Source organism: Callithrix jacchus, chromosome 7 (assembly GCF_049354715.1).
Source record: "Callithrix jacchus isolate 240 chromosome 7, calJac240_pri, whole genome shotgun sequence".
NCBI lineage: Eukaryota > Metazoa > Chordata > Mammalia > Primates > Cebidae > Callithrix > Callithrix jacchus.
Genome location: NC_133508.1, coordinates 152,954,889 through 152,977,956, shown reverse-complemented (window position 1 = coordinate 152,977,956; position 23,068 = coordinate 152,954,889). Strand labels below are relative to the sequence as shown.

The 23,068-nt window shown below is 41.2% G+C and overlaps 1 protein-coding gene, 1 long non-coding RNA gene and 1 other non-coding gene across 3 annotated transcripts in view; 2 read left to right on the top strand and 1 right to left on the bottom strand.

The window, feature by feature from the left end:
- Positions 1 to 6,543, bottom strand: part of TSHB (thyroid stimulating hormone subunit beta) — a 42,775-nt gene extending 36,232 nt beyond the window's left edge. Inside the window, exon 1 of the mRNA XM_035252548.3 lies at positions 6,348 to 6,543. Coding sequence (XP_035108439.1) covers positions 6,348 to 6,400 — 53 coding nt within the window. The 5' untranslated portion in view covers positions 6,401 to 6,543. The remainder of the gene's footprint in view (positions 1 to 6,347) is intronic.
- Positions 6,544 to 6,660: 117 nt separating this feature from the next.
- LOC118143100 (uncharacterized) overlaps positions 6,661 to 23,068 on the top strand; it is a 45,547-nt gene continuing 29,139 nt past the window's right edge. Inside the window, exon 1 of the long non-coding RNA XR_004727271.3 lies at positions 6,661 to 7,029. This is a non-coding gene — a long non-coding RNA (uncharacterized LOC118143100). The remainder of the gene's footprint in view (positions 7,030 to 23,068) is intronic.
- LOC118143321 (U6 spliceosomal RNA) lies at positions 13,782 to 13,888 on the top strand. Its single transcript, XR_004727548.1, has one exon. It is a non-coding gene; the product is annotated as a U6 spliceosomal RNA (small nuclear RNA).

Here is a 23,068-nt window from a genome sequence, read left to right as displayed (position 1 = left end):
CATGAATGGAAACTGGAGGCCATTTACTCTTTGAGTGATGGTTACACTAAAAGTCCAGATTTCATCAGTATGAAACATGCCCTTGAAACAAAACTAACATTTATACAAACGAAAAACTATTCCAAATTATCATAAGCACCTGGCTGACAGTTATTGTTAAGAAGAATCTTAAAGGCAACTAGAGAAAAATAACACATTAAGTATAGACAAACAGAGGTAAGAATTACAGAAAACCTCGCATTAGAAACTATGCAATCCAGAATTCAATAGAAAATCCCCACTTAAAGTGTTAAAAGAAAAAAAATCTGTCAACCTAGAAATGCAATTTCCCACCAAAAAAAAAAGCTTTTAACAATGAAGGCAAATTAAATACTTTAAAATTAGAACCAAGAGGACAGAATGCATCACCAGCAGATCTGTATTACAGGAAATGTTAAAGGAGGTTCTTTGAGAAAAAAAAATAAACAGGAGAAAATTTGATACTATTCAATGAAGAGATGAGTAAATATGTGAGAAAATAAAATTGTTATCATTTTTAATATTGGCGAAAAATGACTGAAGTGAAAGAAGCCAGACATAAAATGTCACATATTGGATGAGTGCATTCATATGACATATACATAATTGGTAAATGCATGGAGACAAAAAGCTGACTGGTGGTTATCAGAGGCTGGAAAGAGTAGGGAATGAAAATAACAGCTTAATGAGTACAGGGTTTTCTTTCGGGGTGATAAAAATGTTTTGGAACAAGAGAGAGGTGGTTGCATAATTGTGAATATATTAAATGCCACTGAGCTCTTCATTTTAATGCTTAATTTTCTTGGGTAAATTTACATCAATTTTCTTAAAAAGACAATTGACAGCTTAAAACAAAATAATTATTGTGGGGTTTGTAGAAGTAAATTCTCAAAAATAAAAGAGAGGATAGGAATAAGAAATAGAAGTATATTGCTGTAAGTTTCTTACACTATATATTAGTCTGTTCTCATGCTGCTAGAAAAAACTACCTGAGACTGGGTAATCTGTGAAGAAAAGAGGTTTGACTCACAGTTCTACAGACTGTACAGGAAAGCATGACTGAAAGCCCTCATGAAACCCACAATCATGGCAGAAGATGAAGGGGAAGCGAGGACTTTCTTCACATGGTGGCAGCAGAGAAAGAGAGAGAGAGAAAGAGGAGAGGTAAGTACCATACACTATTAAACCATCAATCAGATCTTGTGAGAACTTACTATCATGAGAACAGCAAGGGGGAATTCTGTCCCCAAGATCCAATTACCTCCCGCTAGGTTCCTCCTTCACTTCAACATGAGATTTGGGTGGGGACATAAATCCAAACCATATTATTCCAACCCTGGTCCCTCCCAAATCACATGTCTTGCTCACATTTCAAAACCAATCATGCCTTCCCAACAGTTCCCCAAAGTCTTAACTCATCCCAGCATTCACTTGAAATTCCATGTCCAAAGTTTCATCTGAGACAAGGCAAGTCCCTTCCACCCATGAGCTTGTAAAATAAAAAACAAGTTAGTTACTTCAAGAAACGTTGGGGGTGCAGGCATTGGGTAAATGTTCCCATTCCAAAAGGGAGAAATTGGCCAAAATAAATGGGCTACATGCCCCATCGAAGTCTGAAACCCAGCAGGGCAGTCATTAAATCTTAAACTCTGAGATAATCTCCTTTGAATTCATGTCTCACATCCAGGGCACACTGATGCAAGCAAGGGGTGGGCGCCCATGGCCTTGGGCAGCTGCACCCTGTGGCTCTGCATGGCTGGCACTGAGTGCCTGCAGCTTTTCCAGGCACATGGTGCAAGCTGTCGGTGGATCTACCATCCTGGGGTCTGGAGAACGGTGGCCCTCTTCTCACTACTCCACTATGCAGTGTCCCAGTGAAGACTCTTTGAGGGCTCTGATCCTACATTTTCTTTCCACATGGCTCTAATAGAGGTTCTTCATGAGGGCTCTGCCCCTGCAACACCACATGGAAGTCACCAAGGCTTGGGGCTTTCACTCTCTGAAGCAATAGCCTGAGCTGTACCTTGGCCCCTTTTAGCCATGGCTGGAGCTGGAATGCTGGGATACAGGGCACCATATCCTGAGACTGCACAGAGCAGAAGGGTCTTGTGCCTTGCCCAGGAAACCATTTTTCCCTTCGAGGCCTTTGGGGGTGATAGGAGGGGTTACCTCAAAGGTCTCTGAAATGCCCTGGAGACGTTTCCCCATGGTTTTGGCTATTAACATTCAGCTCCTCTTTACTTATTCAGATTTCTACAGCCAGCGTGAGCTTGAATACCTTTCCACAAAATGGATTTTTCTTTTCTACCACATGGTCAGACTACAAATTTTCCAAACTTTTATGTTCTGCTTCCCTTTTAAATATAAGTTTCCATTTCAGACCATCTCTTTCTTTACGCAAAGGAGCATCCAGGCCACATCTTCAAGGCTTTGCTTCTTAGAAACTTCTACCAGATACTCTAAATTATCTATCTTGAATTCAAATTTCCATGGTTCTCTAGGGCAGGGGGAAAATGCTGCCAGCATCTTTGCTAAAGCATAGCAAGAGTGACCTTTACGTCAGTTCCTAGTAAGTTCCTCATCTGAAATTCCTCGTCTTCACTTCACACCCTCAACCTGGGCTTCATTGTCCATATCACTCTCAGCATTTTGGTCAAAAGCATTCTCCAAGTCGCTAGGAAGTTCCAAGCTTTCACATATCTTCCTGTCTTCTTCTGAGCCTTCCAAACTGTTCCAGCCTCTCCCTATTACCCAGTTCCAACGTCACTTCTGCATTTTCAGGTATCTTTATAGCAGTGTCCCACTCTTCTGGTACCAATTTTCTGTATTACTCCATTCTCACACTGCTAGGAAGAACGATCTGAAAGTGAGTAATTTATGAAGAAAAGACATTTAATTCACTTCATTTATTAGCTGACCTCCATAAGTCACTATTTTAACTGGAGGACCACAATGATGCCTTGGTCCCCTAGAATCAATGTCAGCTCAGACCCAGTGTTCAGCAGTCCCCAGCAGGTCTGATCATTTCCTTTTCCCAATGCACAGTTACCCTGCTAAAAGGCTGAAGGTTTCCTTGGGGAAGAATGGGAGAAAGATTAACAGCATAAATTGTTGGTAGTATAGTGGGGTCCTTCCTCAAGGGGACCTGGCCTCCCCATCCATCATTCAAGGGGTTCTGGGTCTGTAAACTGATTCAATTCTGGAAACTGATTGAGGGGCTGTGATTCTCTGTTTTATAATTCATATTAGTCTTTTGTCCATTCAATCTGGAAATTTTCTGCTTATATAAATTAAGTAAGGATGCAGTAGACTTCCTATAAATTTCACTTCTAGCTACACCATGATTAGTTAGCCAATAGTCTGCATGTGTCAGACTTCTGATTGCTGCTTTGCCTCTGCTGTCCATTATGGTAGCTACATCCGCCTTGCCTTTGGTGGTTGACTGCTGCTACTTGGTTCCTGCCACCTTGGGATCCAATTGTTCTCATTGCATTTAAATTTTGTAGTTGAATGACTGCTGTTCCTACTGTAAGATCGGGCACACAGACAGGAGCAATTACAGAGCTCTTCAAGGATGCAAGTGCTTCTCTCACAAATCTGTTATACAAAGTATTGTTCAAGGGTGTATGTATATCTTCTGAACCCTCCCAGATGAGATGAGGGGATCTAAAGTGACCAATCTACTCCAGCATCCCAATCGCCTTAAGCCTTTGGATCCCTTCCTCTACATTAAACCAAAAGAGATCAGACATTTCCAGCTGCTCACAGTGGGCTTTCTTTTAATCCATATTTCATCTAACCAAGCAAATAAACTATTAGAACCTTTTTTCAATTCCCCAAGCTGCAACATTAAATGCAGAGTTCCTGCTTAGTGAGCTCAGATCAATAAATTCAGCTTGATTCAATTCTGTGTTCCTTTCACCATTATTCCACACCTTTAATATCCATTCCCTTGCCTGTTCCCCAGATTTCTGCTTACATAAATTAAAAAACTCAAGCAGTGAATGTCGTTTTAGCTCAGGTCTGACTTACAGTGGGTGCAGTGGGTCCCTGGACTCATCCTGTGGTCATTTCCCCAGTGCCAGGATGCATAATTGGCATAGACATACTTAGCAGCTGGCAGAACCCCCACACTGACTCCCTAACTGGTAGGGTGAGGGCTATAATGGTGGTAAGGGCCAAATGGAAGCCATTAGAGCTCCCTCTACCTAGGAAAATAGTAAGTCAAAAACCATATTGCATTCCTGGAGGAATTGTGGAGATTAGTTTCACCATCAAGGACATGAAAGACACAGGGGTGGTGTTTCCCACCATATCCCTGCTCAGCTCTCCTATTTGGCCTGTGCAGAAGGCAGATAAATCTTGGAGAATGACAGTGGACTATTGTGAGCTTAACCGAATGGTGACTCCAAATGCAGCTGCTGTACCAGATGTGGTTTCATTGCTTGAGCAAAACAACGTATCTCCTGGTGCCTGATATGCAGACATTGACTTGGCAAATGCCTTTTTGTGCATTCCTGTCAATCAGCCCCACTAGAAGCAATCTGCCTTCACCTGGCAAGGCCAGAAATATACCTTTACTGTTCTACCTCAGGGGCATATCAGCTCTCCAGCTTTGTGTCACAATCTTGTTCAGAGGCCTTGGTAATTTTTCCATTCCGCAAGACATCACACCGGTCCATTACATTTGGACTTGGAAGATGCATGATTGGATGACATTGGGCTGATTGGATCCAGTGGACAAGAAGTAGTAAACACAATGGACTTATTGGTGAGAGGTTTGCATGCCAGAGGATGAGAAATAAATCCGAGTAAAATTCAGGAAATTTCTACCTCTGTAAAATTTCTAGGGGTTCGATGGTGTGGAACCTGCCAAGATATTCCTTCCAAGGTGAAGGATAAGTTGCTGCAGTTGGCCCCTCCTACAACTAAGAATGAGGCACAGTGCCTAGTGAGCCTATTCAGATTTTGGAGGCAACGCCTTCTTCATCTGAGTGTGTTATTCTGGCCCACTTACTGAGGGACTTAAACGGCTACCAGTTCTGAGTGGGGTCCAGAACAGGAGAAGGCTCCACAACAGGTCCAGGCTGCTCTGCCACCTGGGCCATATGATGCAGCAGATCCAGTGATGACTGAGGTGTCAGTGGCAGATAGGGACGCTGTGTGGAGCCTGTGGCAGGCCTTCAGAGGTGACTCACAGAAGAGGCCTCTAGGATTTTGAAGCAAGGCCCTGTCATCTTCTGCAGATAACTACTCTCCTTTTGAGAGACAGCTGTTGGCCCGTTACTGGGCTTTGGTGGAAACGGAACGTTTGACTATGGGTCATCAAGTCACTATGTGACCTCAACTGCCTATCATGAACTCTGTTGTATTACCCATCTAGCCACAGATTGGGTAGTGCACAGCAGTGTTCCATCATCAAATGGAAGTGGTATATATGTGATCGGGCTTGAGCAGGTCCTGAAGGCACAAGTAAGTTGCATGAGGAAACAGTTCAAATGCCCATGGTCTCCACTCCTGCCACCTGCCTTCTCTCCAGCAGCCTGCACCAATGGCCTCATGGGGAGTTCCCTATGACCAGTTGACAGAGGAAGAGAAGACTAGGGCCTAGTTCACAGATGGTTCTGCATGATATGTAGGAAACACTCGAAAGTGGACAGCTGCAGCACTGCAGCCCCTTTTCAGGACATCCCTGAAAGACAGGGATGAAGGGAAATCTTTCTGGTGGGGAGAACTTTGAGCAGTGCACCTGATTGTGCACTTTGCATGGAAGGTGAAATGGCCAGACATGCAATTACATATAGATTCATGGGCTGTTGCCAATGGTTTGGCTGGTTGGTCAGAGACTTGGAAGAAGCATGACTGAAAAATTGGTGACAAAGAAATTTGGGGAAGAGGTATGTGGAGGGACCTCTCTGAGTGGTCAAAGATTGTGAAGATATTTGTATCCCATGTGAGTGCTCACCAACCAGTAACCTCAAAAGAGGGGATTTTAATAATCAGTGATAGGATGACTCTCTGTGGACACCACTCAGCCTCTTTCCCCAGCAACCCGTCTTTGCCCAATGAGCCCATGAACAAAGAGGCCATGGGGGAAGGGATGAAGGTTATGCATGGGCTCAGCAATATGACTTCCATTCACCAAGGCTGACCTGGCTACAACCACTGCTGAGTGCCCAATTTGCCAGCACCAGAGACCAACACTGAGCCCTTGATATGGCAACATTCCTTGGGGTGATCAGCCAGCTACTTGGTGGCAGGTTGATTATATTGGACATCTTCTGTTATGGAGAGGGCAGAGGTTTGTCCTCACTAGAATAGACACTTACCCTGGATATGGGTTTGCCTGTTCTGCACACAATGCTTCGGCCAAGACTACCATCCATGGATACACGGAATGACTTGTCCACCATCATGGTATTCCACACAGCATTGCCTCTGACCAAGACACTCCATTTGTGGCTAAAGAAGTGCAGCAGTGAGCTCATGCTCATGGAATTCACTGGCCTTACCATGTTCACCATCATCTCTAAGCAGCTGGATTGATATAATAGGTGGGATGGTCTTTGTGAAGTCACAATTATAATACCAACTGGGTAACAATACTTTGCAGGGCTGGGGCAAAGTTCTCCAGAAGACTATGTATGCTCTGAATCACCATTCAATATATGGTGCTGGATAACAGCCAGGATTCATGGGTCCAGAAATCAAGGGGTGGAAGTGAAAGTGGCACCACTCAACATCACCCCTACTGAACCACTAGCAAAATTTTTCTTCCTGTTCTCACAACTTTATGTTCTTCTGGCCTAGAAGTCTTAGTTCCAGAGGGAGGAATGCTGCCACCAGGAGACACAACAACGATTCCATTAAACTGGAAGTTAAGATTGCCACCTAAATAGTTTGGGTTCCTCTGACCTTCAAGTCAACAGGCTGAGAAGGGAGTTACAGTGCTGGCTGAGGTGACTGACCCTAACTATCAAGATGAGATCAGTCTACTACTCCACAGTGGAGGTAAGGAGGAGTATGTCTGGCATACAGGAGATCCCTTAGGGCATCTCTTAGTATTATGCTCTGTGATTAAGGCCAACGGGAAACTACAACAGCCCAATCTGGGCAGGACTACAAATGGCCCAGACCCTTCAGAGATGAAGGTTTGTGTAATTCCACCAGGAAAGAACCATGATCAGCTGAGGTGCTTACTGAAATCAAAGGGAATACAGCATGGGTAGTAGAAGAAAGTAGTCATCAGCACCAGCTATGGCCATGTGACCAGTTGCAGAAATGATGACTGTAATTGTCATGAGTATTTCCTCTTTCTTCTGTTAAGAACATGTTTGTGCATGTTTACACTTGCACTAAGAAAATATCTTCATTTTATTTCCATTTTCCTTTATCAGGTGACATAAGATTTATTGACTTCATATTAGCATTTAAGTATTAACTTTATGTAATATCATTTGGGTTGGGGATTGTGCATTTCCCATTGTATAAAAGATAGTTGTATTATGTTAGATGTAATTGTGACCTTATTATTATTGTCTTTATTTGAAGATTATGTGTGATTTCAGGAGATGTGTATGGGTTCAAGTTGACAAGAGGTTGACTTGTGATAGTTAATATTGAGTGCCAGGCTGGGCATGGTGGCTCAGGCCTATAATCCCAGCACTTTGGGAGGCTGAAGCAGGCAGATCACTGGAGGTCATGAGTTCGAGACCAGCCTGACCAACATGGCAAAACCCTGTCTCTACTAAAAATAGAAAATTAGCTGGGCATGGTGGCATGCACCTGTGGTCCCAGCTACACAGTAGGCTGAGACAGGAGAATCGCTTGAACCCAAGTGGCAGATGTTGCAGTAAGCTGAGATCACACCACTGCAGTCTAGCCTAGGCAACAGAGCAAGACCTGTCTCAAAAAAAAAAAAAAAAATTGTCAACATGATTGGATTGAAGGATGCCAAGTACTATTCCCGGGTGTGTCTGTGAGGGTGTTGCCAAAGGAATTAACATCTAAGTCAGTGGACTGAGAAAGGAAGACCCACCCTCAGTCTAGGTGGGCACAATCTAATCAGCTCCAAGTACAGCCAAAATGAAAGCAGGCAGAAGAATGTGAAAAGGCTAGACTGGTTTAGTTTTCCGGCCTACATCTTTCTCCCATGCTGGATGCTTCCTGCCCTCAAATATCAGACTCCAGGGTCTTCAGTTTTGAGACATAGACTGGCTTTCTGGCTCCTTAGCTTGCAGATGGCCTATTGTGAGACCTCACCTGTGACCGTATGAGTCAATACTCCTTAGTAGCCTCCCCTTTATATATACATCTATCCTATTCATTCTGCCCCTCTAGACAACCCTAATACATTGACTTTATCATAGTTGCAGGATACAAATTCACTGTACCAAAATCTCATTACTGACTGCTCCCTTCCACAAGGTATCTGAAGGACCAGACCATGCCACATTCATAAACTTTTATTGAATCTTGAGACCCAAACATGGATCTCAAGGTCCATGACATGACAATGAGTATGACGGGCCAAGAAAGTAGGTGGGCCATCCCGTCATGCTCATCTGGCATGTCATATACTTGGCTACCTATCACTGGGCAGAGCTCCCTGTGGTAGCTCTCACGTGTCTATTTGTGGAAACTACAGCCTCCAATCTACAGTTGATCTTTGACAACATAGATTTGAACTGTATGGGTCCCTTTATAGGCAGATTTTTTCCAACCAAACATGGATTGAAAATACGTAATTCGGCCAGGCATAGTGGCACACACCTATAATCCTAACTTTTTGGGAGGCCAAGGCAAGCAGATCACCTGAGGTCAGGGCAAAATCCTGTCTCTACTAAAAATATAAAAACTAGCCAGGCATGGTGGCAAATGCTTCTAATCCTAGCTACTTGGGAGGCTGAGCTAGGAGAATTGCTTGAACCCAGGAGGCAGAGGTTGCAGTGAGCTGAAACTGCACCACAGCACTCCATCCTGGGTGACAGAGTGAGACTCCATCTCAAAAACAAAGAAAAAGAAAAAATATAACTCGTGGGTTTTCGTATCCCATGCAACAACGACATATATGGAGACTTGTTGTATACATGGGTTTTGCAGGGTGAACTATGGGGCATGGATTTTTGGTATATCAGCAGGGAACAGAGAGGGTCCTGAAACCAATCCTCCAGGTATGCCAATATTCATGTTGTGTTTTTTTAGAGATGAAGTTTCCATTATGTTACCCAGGCTGGCCTCAAACCCCTGGGCTCAGGTGATCCTCCCACCTCAGCCTCTGGAGTGGCTGGGACAGTGCTGGGCTCTGTACTTCCATTTTTAAAGAACCTGAGAGAAGCAAGTAGGTGATAATAATGGCTACTTTAAGACATAAAAAAAAAAAAAGACACTAATCTGGTAATATGGGTTCTACTGACATTGCAGGTCCTTCCAGTATAGGAAAGAGGTTTCTGAGGATGGAGAGAACACAGAGGACTCATTCGTAGCTAGGGAACTTCTGGAGCACCAGTCCTCCTATTTCACTGTCTGTTGAATTTTCAGTTTTATATATTGAATCAAATTCATTAAAACCCACTGAAGGACCACCTTTCATGGGCACTAACAACATCAATTTTATAAAAATGAAGGATAACACTTAACACTTGATTTGTGCTAGGCGCTTTTCAAAATGTGTATTAACTCATTCCCTCTAGTTATCATAATCATCGCACTTTCCAGACGAGAAAGCCGAGCCACAGCAAGGTTATTCAGAACTGAAATAGCACAGCTAGCCTTACAAACTCAAGTAGCCAAACAACCCCATACTGTTAAGTGACACATCACATCATCTGTAGTCTGGCCTGAAGAGTTAGTTTTGACTTAATTAAATATGATAATCTAATAAACTATATTTGTGAGTTAGCTGATTATATAAAACAGATTATATAAAAATATCAGGTACTATTGTGGCTAGAAAATTTTTACTATAAAAGTTGTTAATTTAGTAAAAGCTGAAAAAATTCAGCACTATGAACAATACTGTTAGTAGAAAAAAAGCAATTCTCTACTTACTGAGACATTTAAAAGCTACTGATTTACAAGAAGTCATTGGGAAAAAATTGATGCATTTTCTTTGACAAATCATAGTTCATACAGAGGGTTCTTTTATCTGCAGACATCCATATCAAACAAACAACAGGAATCGTTTTTAAAAATTTAAAAATAAGTTGCAAATCACTGAATTAGACAATTTTCAATACAATTTATGTCACTTTTTTAGTAGTTTTATAAGGACATTGTGTAGAATATATCTTGTTGTAGAATATATTTTCAACTTTTACTTACTTAATGATTTATACATTTAACACATATTTCCATACCAGTGGTTTTATATTTACTGTCACTCCTAGGCAACATCTACAAAAATTTTAAGAATATATTACCATAAACCCATGAATTCCAAAATTGGGTATTTATTCTATAGAAATAAAAACACTAACATTAGCACTGTTCATGCAAAACAGAGAAACAGAATTCCCATTATATCAGTTAGGATACAACAGATTATGCCAGCAATAACAATCTAAACTCTAAGGGGCTTAACATCTGAACCTCTTATTTCTTACTCATACTACATAACCAAGATGAGTTAATGAGGGAACTGTGTTTCATGCAATTTTCACTTCAGGAACTGAGGATGACAGAGACTTTGTTATCTATAATACCACAAATTGTTACAACAGAAGAAGAGTGTGATAGAGGGTCTCAGACCACAGAAGTAATTAACATGCATCACTTCTACCTAAAATTCATTTGCTGAAACATAGTATCACCAAGGAGAGAGGGAGGCATAATCTTCTCATATGCCTGGGGGAAGAGAAGATTAGATATAAGTGATCAAAGATCTATCATACCTTTCAATAGAGAAATAGTGAATTATTAGACATCCATGAAATATTATACAGCCACTAAAAAAAACCTACAACCATACCAGATGTTCAGAGAGATTTACCATGTTTTAGAGAGATTTCCATGATAATAAGTAAAGCAAGACTCTGAAAAGTATACATATTATCCTGTGTTTGTAATTTAACCCTAACCAGAAAATCCTGTGTATATGCATATATGTGTAAAAATATAACAAACTACTAAACACATTATAACTATCTCTATCTGTCATGGAGAAAAATAAGAAAGCTTACACCCTAGGTTCTTGTTGAGGGTTACCTAAAGAGAACAGAAGTTAGCAGAGGGGGATTCATATGTGTGGAGTGGGGAAGAGAGAGGTTGAGGGAGAAAGCAAAAGCAAAAAAGGAGGTGGGGAGGATCCAAGATGGCTGAATATGAAAAGCTACAGAGTGCAGTTCCCAGCAAGAACAATGCAGACGGTGAGTGATCAGTGCATTTCCAAACGAGTTTTCACTGCCCACAGACCAGGAGATTCCTGGGCCTAAAAGCACCACTAGTTTTCAGCACGGCTGGTGTCACAGGTTGGTGCATAGAAACTCACACAACTCTGGGCAGCCATTTCAACTGATGCCTGGAATACCTGGGAGACAGAGCCACCAATTCAACTGAAAAGCAGAAGGCTGAGAAAGAGGGAGCTAGGCGATCTGGCTCGGCGGGTACCACCCCCACAAAACAAGCAATCTGAAACACTCTGGATTGGGAGTTTCACAGCAAGTGCAGCTGGACCCAGGATGGTCCAGATCAGTGGGGGAAAGTGTGTCCACCACTACCAAGGCAGTCCAGTGATACCAAGGCAGTTCACACAGCAGGTGGGCAGAGCCTGCATCAGCTCAGCAATGCCTCTGCTGGCAGACTGTGACTAGAATACTCTGTATAGGGCAGGGCATCTCTGAAAAAAGGCAGCAGCACAACAGAACTTATAAAAAAAAAGCCAACCTCCCTAGGTCAGAGCACCCAGGAAAAGAGGTGGTTATGAGGTCCACTGCAGCAGACTTAAAGATACCTGCCCAGCAGCTCTGCATGTAACAACAGAGCTCCCTGCACAGCACTTGATCTCCTAGAAGGGACAGACTGTCTCCTTAAGCAGCTCCCCAAACCCTGTATACCCAAAGAGACACCTCATAAAGGAGAGCTCAGGCCTATACCTGGCAGGTACCCTTCTGGAACAAAGATAACAGAATAAGAAACCAGCAGCAACCCTAACTGTTCCGCAGCCCCTGCAGGTGATCCCCAGGCAAGCAGGGTCTGGAGTGGACCTCCAGCAGTCCTGCAGCAGAGGGGCCTGACTGTTAGAAGGAAAACTAAGAAACAGAAAGAAATAGTTTCAACATCAACAAAAAGGACGTCTACTCAGAGACCCCATGTGAAAGTCACCAACTAAAAAATGCTAAGGGCAGCCAGAGAGAAAGGCTGCATTACCCAGGTAGATAAATCCACAAAGATGGGAAGAAACCAGCACAGAAAGGATAAAAACACCCAAAACCAGAATGCCTCTCCTCCTCCAAGGGATCACAACTCCTCAAGGGATCAAAGATGGGTGGAGAATGAATCTGATGAATTGACAGAAACAGGCTTCAGAAGGTGGGTAATAACAAACTTCTCAGAGCTAAAAGAACATGTGCTAACCCAATGTGAAGAAACTAGAAAAAAGGTTAGATGACATGTTAACTAAAATAAACAGCTTAGAGAAGAATATAAATGACTTGATGGACCTGAAAAACTCAACACAAGAACTTCACAAAGCAAACATAAGTTTCAATAGCCAAATCAACCGAGCAGAAGAAAAGATATCAGAGATTGAAGATCAACTCAATGGCGGGTGTTGAACAATGAGAACACGTGGACACAGGGAGGGGAGCATCACACACTGGGGTCTGTTGTGGGGAACAGGGGATGGACAGTGGGGGGTGGGGAGTTGGGGAGAGATTGCATGGGGAGAAATGCCAGATATAGGTGAAGGGGAGGAAGGCAGCAAATCACACTGCCATGTGTGTACCTATGCAACTATCTTGCATGTTCTTCACATGTACCCCAAAACCTAAAATGCAATAAAAAATAAAAAATTAAAATAAAACAAGAAGATAAGAATAGAGAAAAAAGAGTGAAAAGAAATGAACAAAGCCTCCAAGAAATATGAGATTATGTGAAAAGACCTAATCTACATTTGATAGGTATACCTGAATGTGACGGAGAGGATGAATTCAAGCTGGAAAACACTCTTCAGCATATTATCCAGGAGAATTTCCCCAACCTAGCAAGGCAGTCCACCATACAAGTCCAGGAAATGTAGAGAACACCACAAAGATATTCCTCAAGAACAGCAACCCAAGGCACATAATCATCAGATTCACCAGGGTTGAAATGAAGGAAAAAATGCTAAGGGCAGCCAGAGAGAAAGGTTGCATTACCCACAGAGGGAAGCCCATCAGACTCACAGCAGATCTCACCACAGAAACCCTACAAGCCAGAAGACAGTGGGGGCCAATATTCAATATCCGTAAAGAAAAGAACTTTCAACCTAGAATTTCATATCCAGCCAAACTAACCTTCAAAAGTGAAGGAGAAATAAAATCCTTTATGGATAAGCAATTGCTGAGAGATTTCATCACCACCAGCCCTGCCTTACAAGAGCTCCTGAAAGAAGCAATAAACAGAAAGGAACAACCAGTACTAGCCACTCCAAAACTGTACCAAATGGTAAAGACCATCGACATCATGAGGAAAATGCATCAACTAACAGGCAAAACATCCAGTTAGCACCAAAATGGCAGAATCAAATTCACACATAACAATATTAACCTAAAATGTAAATGGGCGTGCTCGCTTCGGCAGCACATATACTAAAATTGGAACGATACAGAGAAGATTAGCATGGCCCCTGCGCAAGGATGACATGTAAATTCGTGAAGCGTTCCATATTTTTCTACTGGGGGGAAAAGGGGAGGGCCAGTGGGAGGGGGAGGTGGGGAGGGATAGCCTGGGGAGAAAAGCCAAATGTGGGTGAAGGGGAGAAGAAAAGAAAGCACACTGCCATGTGTGTACCTACGCAACTGTCTTGCATGCTCTGCTCATGTACCCCAAAACCTATAATCCAATAAAAAATTAAAAAAAAAATGTAAATGGGCTAAATGCCCCAGTCAAAAGACACAGACTGGCTAATTGGATAAAAAGTCAAGACCCATTGGTGTGCTGTATTCAGGACACCCATCTCACATGCAAGGACACACACAGGCTCAAAATAAAGGGATGGAGGAAGATTTATCAAGCAAATGGAGAGCAAAAAAACCAGGAGTTGCAATCCTAGTCTCTGATAAAATGGACTTTAAACCAACAAAGATCAAAAGAGACAATGAAGGGCATTACATAATGGTAAAAGATCAATGCATCAAGAAGAGCTAACCATCCTAAATATATACACACCCAATACAGGAGCACCCAGGTAAATAAAGCAAGTTGTTAACGACCTACAAAGAGACTTAGACTCCCACACAATAATAATGGGAGACTTTAACACTCCACTGTCAATATTAGACAGATCAACAAGACAGAAAATTAACAAGGATATCCAGGACTTGAACTCAGAACTGGACCAAGCAGACCTAATAGACATCTACAGAAATCTCCACCCCAAATCCACAGAATATACATTCTTCTCAGCACTGCATTGCACCTACTCTAAAACTGACCACATGATTGGAAGCAAATCAGTCCTCCAAATGCAAAAGAATGGAAATCATAACAAATAGTCTCTACAACTACAGGCAATCAAATTAGCACTCAGAATTAGGAACTATCTCAGAACTGCATAACTTTGTGGAAACTGAACAGCCTGCTCCTGAATGTTGATTAGATAAACAATGAAATGAAGGCAGAAATAAAGATGTTCTTTGAAACCAATGAGAACGAAGACACAGCATACCAGAATCTCTGGGACACATTTAAAACAGTGTCTAGAGGGAAATTTACAGCAATAAATGCCCACCAGAGAAGTGGGTACAGATCTAAAATCAACACCCTATTGTCAAAATTGAAGGAGCTGGAGGACCAAGATCAAAAAGAACTCAAAAGCTAGCAGAAGACAAGAAATAGCTAAGATCAGAGCAGAACTGAAGGAGATACAGAGACAAAAAAATCCTTCAAAAAATTAATAAATCTAGGAGCTGGTGTTTTGAAAAGATCAACAAAATAGACCACTAGCCAGATTAATAAAAAAGAAAAGAGAGAATAATCAAATAGATGCAATAAAAAATGAAAAAGAGGATATCACCACTGATTCCATGAAAATACAAACTACCATCAGAGATTACCACAAACAACTCTAAGCACATAAACCAGTAAACCTGGAAGAAATGGATAAATTCCTGGACACTTGCACCCTCCCAAGCCTAAACCAGGAAGAAGTTGAAACGTGGAACAGACCAATAACAAGGACTGAATTTGAGCAGCAATTAAGAGCCTACCAACCAAAAAAAGCCCAGGTCCCAGTGGGTTCACAGCCGAATTCTGCCAGACATACAATGAGGAGCTGGTACCAATCCTTCTGAAACTATTCCAAACAATCCAAAAAGACGGAATCCTTCCCAAATTATTCCATGAGACCAACATCATCCTGATACCAAAACCAGGCAGAGACTCAACAAAAAAAGAAAACTTCAGGCCAATATCTATGATGAACATCAATGCAAAAGTCTTCAATAAAATACTGGCAAACCAATTGCAACAGCACATCAAAACGCTTATCCATCACAATCAAGTAGGCTTCATACCTGGGATGCAAGGATGGTTCAACATACACAAGTCTATAAATGTAATCCACCACAACACAGAACCATAGACAAAAACCACATGATTATCTCAATAGATGCAGAGAAGGCCTTTGACAAAATTCAACAGCCTGTTATGCTAAAAATTCTCAATAAACTAGGTATCGAAGGACCATATCTCAAAATAAAAGCTATTTATGACAAACCTACAGCCAATATCATACTGAATGGGCAAAAACTGGAAGCATTCTCTTTGAAATCTAGCGCTAGACAAAGATGTCCTCTCTCACCACTTCTATTCAATATAGTATTGGAAGTTCTAGCCAGAGCAATTAGGCAAGAAAAAATAAATAAAGGGTATTAAATTAGGAAAGGAGGAAGTCAAATTTTTTCTATTTGCAGATGACATGATTGCATATTTAGAAGACCCTATCATCTCAGCCCAAAATCTCCTTAAACTGATAAGGAACTTCAGCAAGATGTCAGGATACAAAATCAATGTGCAGAAATCACACGTATTTCTATACACCAATAACAGACTAACAGAGAGCCAAATCATGAACAAACTCCCATTCACAATTGCTACAAAGAGAATAAAATACCTAGGAATACAACTAACAAAGGATGTAAAGGACCTCTTCAAGGAGACCTACAAACCACTGCTCAAGGAAGTAAGAGAGGACACAAACAGATGGAGAAGCATTCCATGCTCATGGTTAGGAAGAATCAGTGTTGTGAAAATGGCCATACTGCCCAAAGTAATTTATAGATTCAATGCTATCGCCATTAAGCTACCAATGACCTTCTTCACAGAACTGGAAAAAATCACCTTAAACTTCATATGGAACCAAAGGAGAGCCCACATAGCCAAGTCAATCCTTAAACATAAGATGTAACACCATAAAAACCCTGGAAGAAAACTGGAAGATGCTGGAGAGGATGTGGAGAAACAGGAACACTTCTGCACTGCTGGTGGGAGTGTAAACTAGTCCAACCATTGTGGAAGACAGTGTGGCGCTCCCTCAAGGACCTAGAAATAGAAATTCCATTTGACCCAGCAATCCCACTACTGGGTATATACCCAAAGGACTATAAATTGTTCTCCTATAGAGACACACACACACATATGTTCATAGCGGCACTGTTTACAATAGCAAAGACCTGGAACCAACCCAAATGCCCATTGATGATAGACTGGACAAGGAAAATGTGGCACATATACACCATTGAATACTATGCAGCCATAAAAAATGAGTTCATGTCCTTTGTAGGGACATGGATGAATCTGTAAACAATCATCCTCAGCAAACTGACACAAGAAAAGAAAATCAAACACTGCATGTTCTCACTCATAATCAGGTGATGAACAATGAGAATAGAGGGACACAGGGAGGGGAGCATCAGACACTAGAGTCTGCTGGGCAGGTGCCAAGGGAGGGACAGTGTGGGGGTGGGTAGGTCGAGGAGGGATAACATGGGAAGAAATGCCAGATATAGGTGATGGAGGGGATGGAGGCAGCAAACCACATTGCTATGTGTGTACCTACACAACAATCCTACATGATCTGCACATGTACCCCAGAACCTAAAGCACAATAAAAAAAAGAAAAAAAGGAGGGCACTAAGATTTTACATGTTCATAATTATGCATTAGTGTAAATTATGTACATGCATACTAAAATTTAAAGCCATTTTATAAAACTATCCTTTACTTTTCAATTTCTTTATTGCTTTAATAGAACTCAAATGACTGATCTTTTGAGATTAAATGATCTTTTTGGTTCCCGTCATCTCTAAACTCTGATTTTGTGACATAAATAATGTTGTCATATCTATCTCTTGTTTGTCATTTTCTATTTCTAACCCATGGTTGACTTGTCACTGATTAAAGTTCCTGATGTGCTACAATAGCCTGTGGACTATTAATTATACTGAATTCAGGTTACCTAAATTATCAATAATTTATTTCTAACCTTTATATCAACCAAAGCAACTTGCTCTTTGACATCATTAATTTAAATTTACATGAAATAGAAGACATTTTATTACTGTTAGAGTGATAACGTTATGAATATTTTTCTCAAGACAGGTATCGGATCTAATCCAAAAGTTTGAAACTGAAGCTTTCAACCTAAGACATTTTCCCATTGTAATTGAGTACCCCCATTTTTCTAAGAGGTGATTTAATTTTTTCCTCTCTTCTCATTTCCCCTGTTCCCTATGTCCTACTTAGCCCTTGAGAAACACAAATATAACCTTTCATCTCCCCATCACCAGACATTCCCTACAGGGGAAGTTCATGTATGTGCTTAGATAGATCTCTCCTTGAGAGCTGACAGTTGATTTATAGACCAACACATGCCCCTCACACCCCACCACAGAATTCTGACCTCCAGGAGGTTGCCTCAGGACAGCATGTCAAAAGCATGCCCACTTGGATACTTTTACAGCTTACTTCTTCCCAGGAAGGTGCCAATTCAACCGCCAGATAGATAAGGCACTGAGCTAGCAGCGGGACCCTGGTGTAGCAGGAGTGGCAAGGAACAAACCTTTTGAACACCGAACTGAGGAAGGAAGTGGCTTTTATTCAGCTGGGAGCTGCAGCGGGCAACAGCCTCATTCACCAAGCTCCCCGAGTTGCAGCTTCTCTCCCCTTTTATAGGCTTATAATTCTAAAGAGGAAACTGAGGTGGAACTATGTTATTGTCCATTTGCGACGACCGACCTTACAATCTTTTGGCTTCATTGATTTGCTAATTCATATGCAATTCGAGCAGGGACCAGCAAGGGAGGGGGTCTTACAGAGACAAGACAAAAGCCACAAGCTGTTTATTTGCAGAGGTGTTTCCAGGAGGGAACCTGGTCTGAGGAGACGTGGGGGCATGAAACAGTGCCGGGCTCCAGCTGGCAGAGATAGCATTCATTTACAGCTCTTTCAAGGTTAGCAGACAGCAGAGATGCTGGGAACTAAAGAGGGAGTCATTTTCCCAGCTCTTTGGTATTTTATTTATTTTTTTCCTTCTTCACTCTCCTTCCCATCTGGAAGCAGGTGGGGGGCGGGGGAAGGTAAAATTGAAGGAGGCTTGGGGGTCTCCCCTCTCACTGGCACTTGTGCACTTCCTCCCCTATCATATAAAAGTGCTTCATTTCTACTCCAGAAGTGAAGCAGTGTGGGAAGACATCTGTATCTGACCTCCCACTGTTAACTGGATTCTGCATGTGGCAAGCAACAAACCTGCATTTTGGTTACACTATCTCTTACCTGGACTATTTCAATAGCTTCAATTACTTTATCCAGTTCCAATTACCCTTATTCATCTTCCAAAAGAAAAGTTTTTTCCTCAATTCGGGGGATGGATGACAATTAGGAGACCTTATACTGTATAACCTTTTGTAAAATTTAAATTTGGCTGGGCGCGGTGGCTCAAGCCTGTAATCCCAGCACTTTGGGAGGCCGAGGCTGGTGGATCACAAGGTCAAGAGATCGAGACCATCCTGGTCAACATAGTGAAACCCCGTCTCTACTAAAAATACAAAAACTTAGCTGGGCATGGTGGAGCATGCCTGCAATCCCAGCTACTCAGGAGGCTGAGGCAGGAGAATTGCCTGAACCCAGGAGGCAGAGGTTGCGGTGAGCCGAGATTGCGCCATTGCACTCCAGCCTGGGTAACGAGAGCAAAACTCCGTCTCAAAAAAAAAAAAATTTAAATTTAAAAATACTATATTTTTGGTTCCATATGAATTTTAGGATTGTTTTTTCTAGTTCTATGAATAAGTATAGTGGTATTTTGATGAGAATTGCATTGAATATGTAGACTGCGAAAAAAGGGCTTGTATAGCCAAAACAAGACTGAGCAAAAAGAACAAATCTGGAGGCATCACATTACCCAAACTACACTACAAGTTTATAGTCATGAAAACAGCATGGTACCTGTAATAAAAATAGGCACACAGGCCCATGGAACAGAATAGAAAACCCAAAAATAAACCCAAATACTTACGGCCAACTGATCTTCAACAAAGAAAACAAAAACATAAAATGGGGGAAGAACACCCTATTCAACAAATGGTGCTGAGATAATTGGCAGGCCACATGTAGAAGAATGAAAATGGATTCTCATCTCTCACCTTATGCAGAAATCAGGTCAAGATGGATCAAAGACCTGAAACCATAAAAAGTCTATAAGATGACATCAGGAAAACCCATCTAGACATTGGCTAGAAGAAGAATCCAAATGCAAAAGCAACACAAACAAAGGTAAATCGATGGGACTTAGTTAAAATAAAGAGCTTCTGCACAGCAAAAGAAATAGTCAGCAGAGTAAAGAGACAACCCACAGAGTGGGAGAAAATATTAGCAAAGTATATATCTGACAAAGGACTAATATCTGGGATCTAGGAGAAATTCAATCAAATCAGCCAGAAGAAAACAACCCCATCAAAATGGGCTAGGGACATGAATAGACAATTCTCAAAGGAAGATATACAAATGGACAATGAACATGAAAAATGTTCAGCATCACAAATTATCAAAGAAATGCAAATCAAAACCACAATGTGATACCACCTCACTCCTACAAGAATGACTGTAATCAGAAAATAATAGATATTGGTGTGGATGTGGTGAAAAGGGAACATGTTTACACTACTGGTGGGAATGTAAACTGATACAACTATGGAAAACAGTGTGGAGATTCCTTAAAGAGCTAAAAGTAGATCTACCATTTGATCCAGCAATCCCACTACCAGGTATCTACCCAGAGGAAAAGAAGTCATTACACCAAAAAGACACTTGCACATGTGTATTTACAGCACAATTTATAATTGCAAAAATATGGAACCAGCCCAAATGCCCATCAGTCAATGAGTGGATAAAGAAAATGTGGTATATATATACCGTGGAATACTATTCAGCCATAAAAAGGAACAAAATAATGGCATTTGCAGCAACCTGGATAGAACTGGAGACCATTATTCTAAGTGACATAACTTAGGAATGAAAAATCAAACATTGTATGTTCTCATAAGTGGGAGCTAAGCTATGAGGACACAAAGGCCTAAGAATGATACAATGGACTTTGGGGACTTGTGGGGTAAGGGTGGGAGGGAGCTAGTGATAAAAGACTATTCACTGGGTTCAGTGTAAACTGCTGGGGTGATAAGTGCATTGAAATCTGAGAAATCACCACTAAAGAACTTATCCATGTAACCAAACACCACCTGTTCCCCAAAGCTTATTGAAATAAAAAAAAATTAGTACCATATTTAAATAATATTAAATTATCATTGACTTCTATGTAGCTCTTATGTGTGTGTACTGTCAAATTAATTATAATTGATTCATCTGTTTACATATAAAATTTTGCTCCTTGACTGTGAGTTATTCAGAGCAGAGATTATATCATACAGATAACCATAGGTCCAATTATTTATTTTCTGCTTTCATGCTCATTAGGATTTCATACAGGGGAATATTCCCTTCTTCTTGAATCACTTTGTTCTCTAGGCTTCCATCATCTCTTACACTTGGTTTTTCCCTCCTCCAGCAGTCCCTCCTTCTTAGCTTCTTTGTAGTTCTTCCTGTATTGCTTCATTTTTTGTTTTTTTTCTCTGAGACGAAGTCTCATTCTGTCACCCAGGTTGGAGTGTAGTGGCATGATCTTGCCTCACTGCAACCTCCACCCCCGCTGAGTTCAAGAGGTTCTCCTGCCTCAGCTTCCCAAGTAGCTGGGATTACAGTTGCCTGCCATGTCACCCGGCTAATCTTTGTATTTTTAGTAGAGACTGGATTTCACCATCTGTGCCAGGCTGGTCTTGAACTCCTGACCTCATGATTCACCCACCTTGGCTTCCCAAAGTGCTTGGGATTACAGGCATGAGCCACCGTTCTGGCCTATTGCTTCTCTTTCAAATATTCCTTTACCTCAAGGCTGCTGCTAACTCCTTTCTCTTCTATAACTAACATTTAGTACTGAAAAAAGAGTACATTCAGTTCTGTACTTTAAATAGAACCTATACATCAATGATTACTAAATACACTTCTGGAGAATTCTACATTCATTTATCCAATGGTCTACTCACTATCTCCACTTGGATATCTAAAATATCTCAAATACGACAATGCCCAAACCCATACTTCAAAACCAAACCTTGCACCTTCTCTTTCCCTCAATCCTTATCTCCAGAAATCTTTTTGGTTCCATCATTAAAATACACACAAAATATCTCTGACTGAGTCTCACATCTTTGCCCAGTCTAGTGTGGCTAATACTTGTTTTTTAACAGCCAATAATTTGGCTGAGGCATCCTCAGGCCATGCATCTTCTAAAGTTTATGGCCTGCAGACATATTAAATGCTCATTTTTGCTTCAGATAAAGCTTATGCACTATTCACTTAAGACCCAGAACTTACAACGTGTTTCTGTAAAAACAGTAACTTATGTAAAGTTAAGGCTACTACCAGCTGTAACGACCCACAAAGTGAAAACTCCTATGCAGCTACTTTCCAGGTAGTGCCACAAAAGCTACATCAGAGTTTCAATACTGTTATGTTAATTCCTCTGAATTGCACTCTATTTCCTTCTCAAAGTGTCCAGCCTATTCATCAAAATACTGGAACTTGCAAATATTATTGTGAATTTTTAATTTATTAAACTTATCCCTTCACAACAGGACCACTCTTCCACCTGCCCTATAAAACTTGCAGCATGGAAAAGATCATGTGATTCCCGTAGGAAGCTTCACACCTGAGAGAGACAGAGAATAGTTTGTATCCCACATGCCCACTCCTAAACACATCTGATTGATCCTAAACGCATCAATCAGATTAAGTCAATACTACAAAGAGTGGCTAAAAGGCAGGAGGAGTTTCCTACCAACCTGAAAATAGGCTTTCGCAAACCTTGAAATAGTCTCCAAAATGCATTCAATGTTTAAAGAGGCATTAGTTAATAATCATGTAATTATCTCATAAAATTTTCATAATTAAATAAGCAAATTATGAATTTACCAATTGTTCATTAAGACTAGTGTTTTTTTAAAGTAGTTTAAAAGTAAAACAATAACATGTTATAAATTTTTTTCTGGGACTTTATTGTCAAAATTGAACTCTAGAGTGCAAAGAAGAGTCAAATATAGGATACTATAATATGCTTTTAGAAAATTTCATGATTTTTCTAGTTTCCAATATTTAATCTTATTTTTAAATCAGACACTCAACATTTAGGTTGTAAAGTTTTACTTATTGTAAGGGACAGCGGAGTGGGGGGAGCTGGGGAGGGATAGCATGGGGAGAAATGCCAGATGTGGGTGAGGGGAAGGAAGGCAGCAAATCACACTGC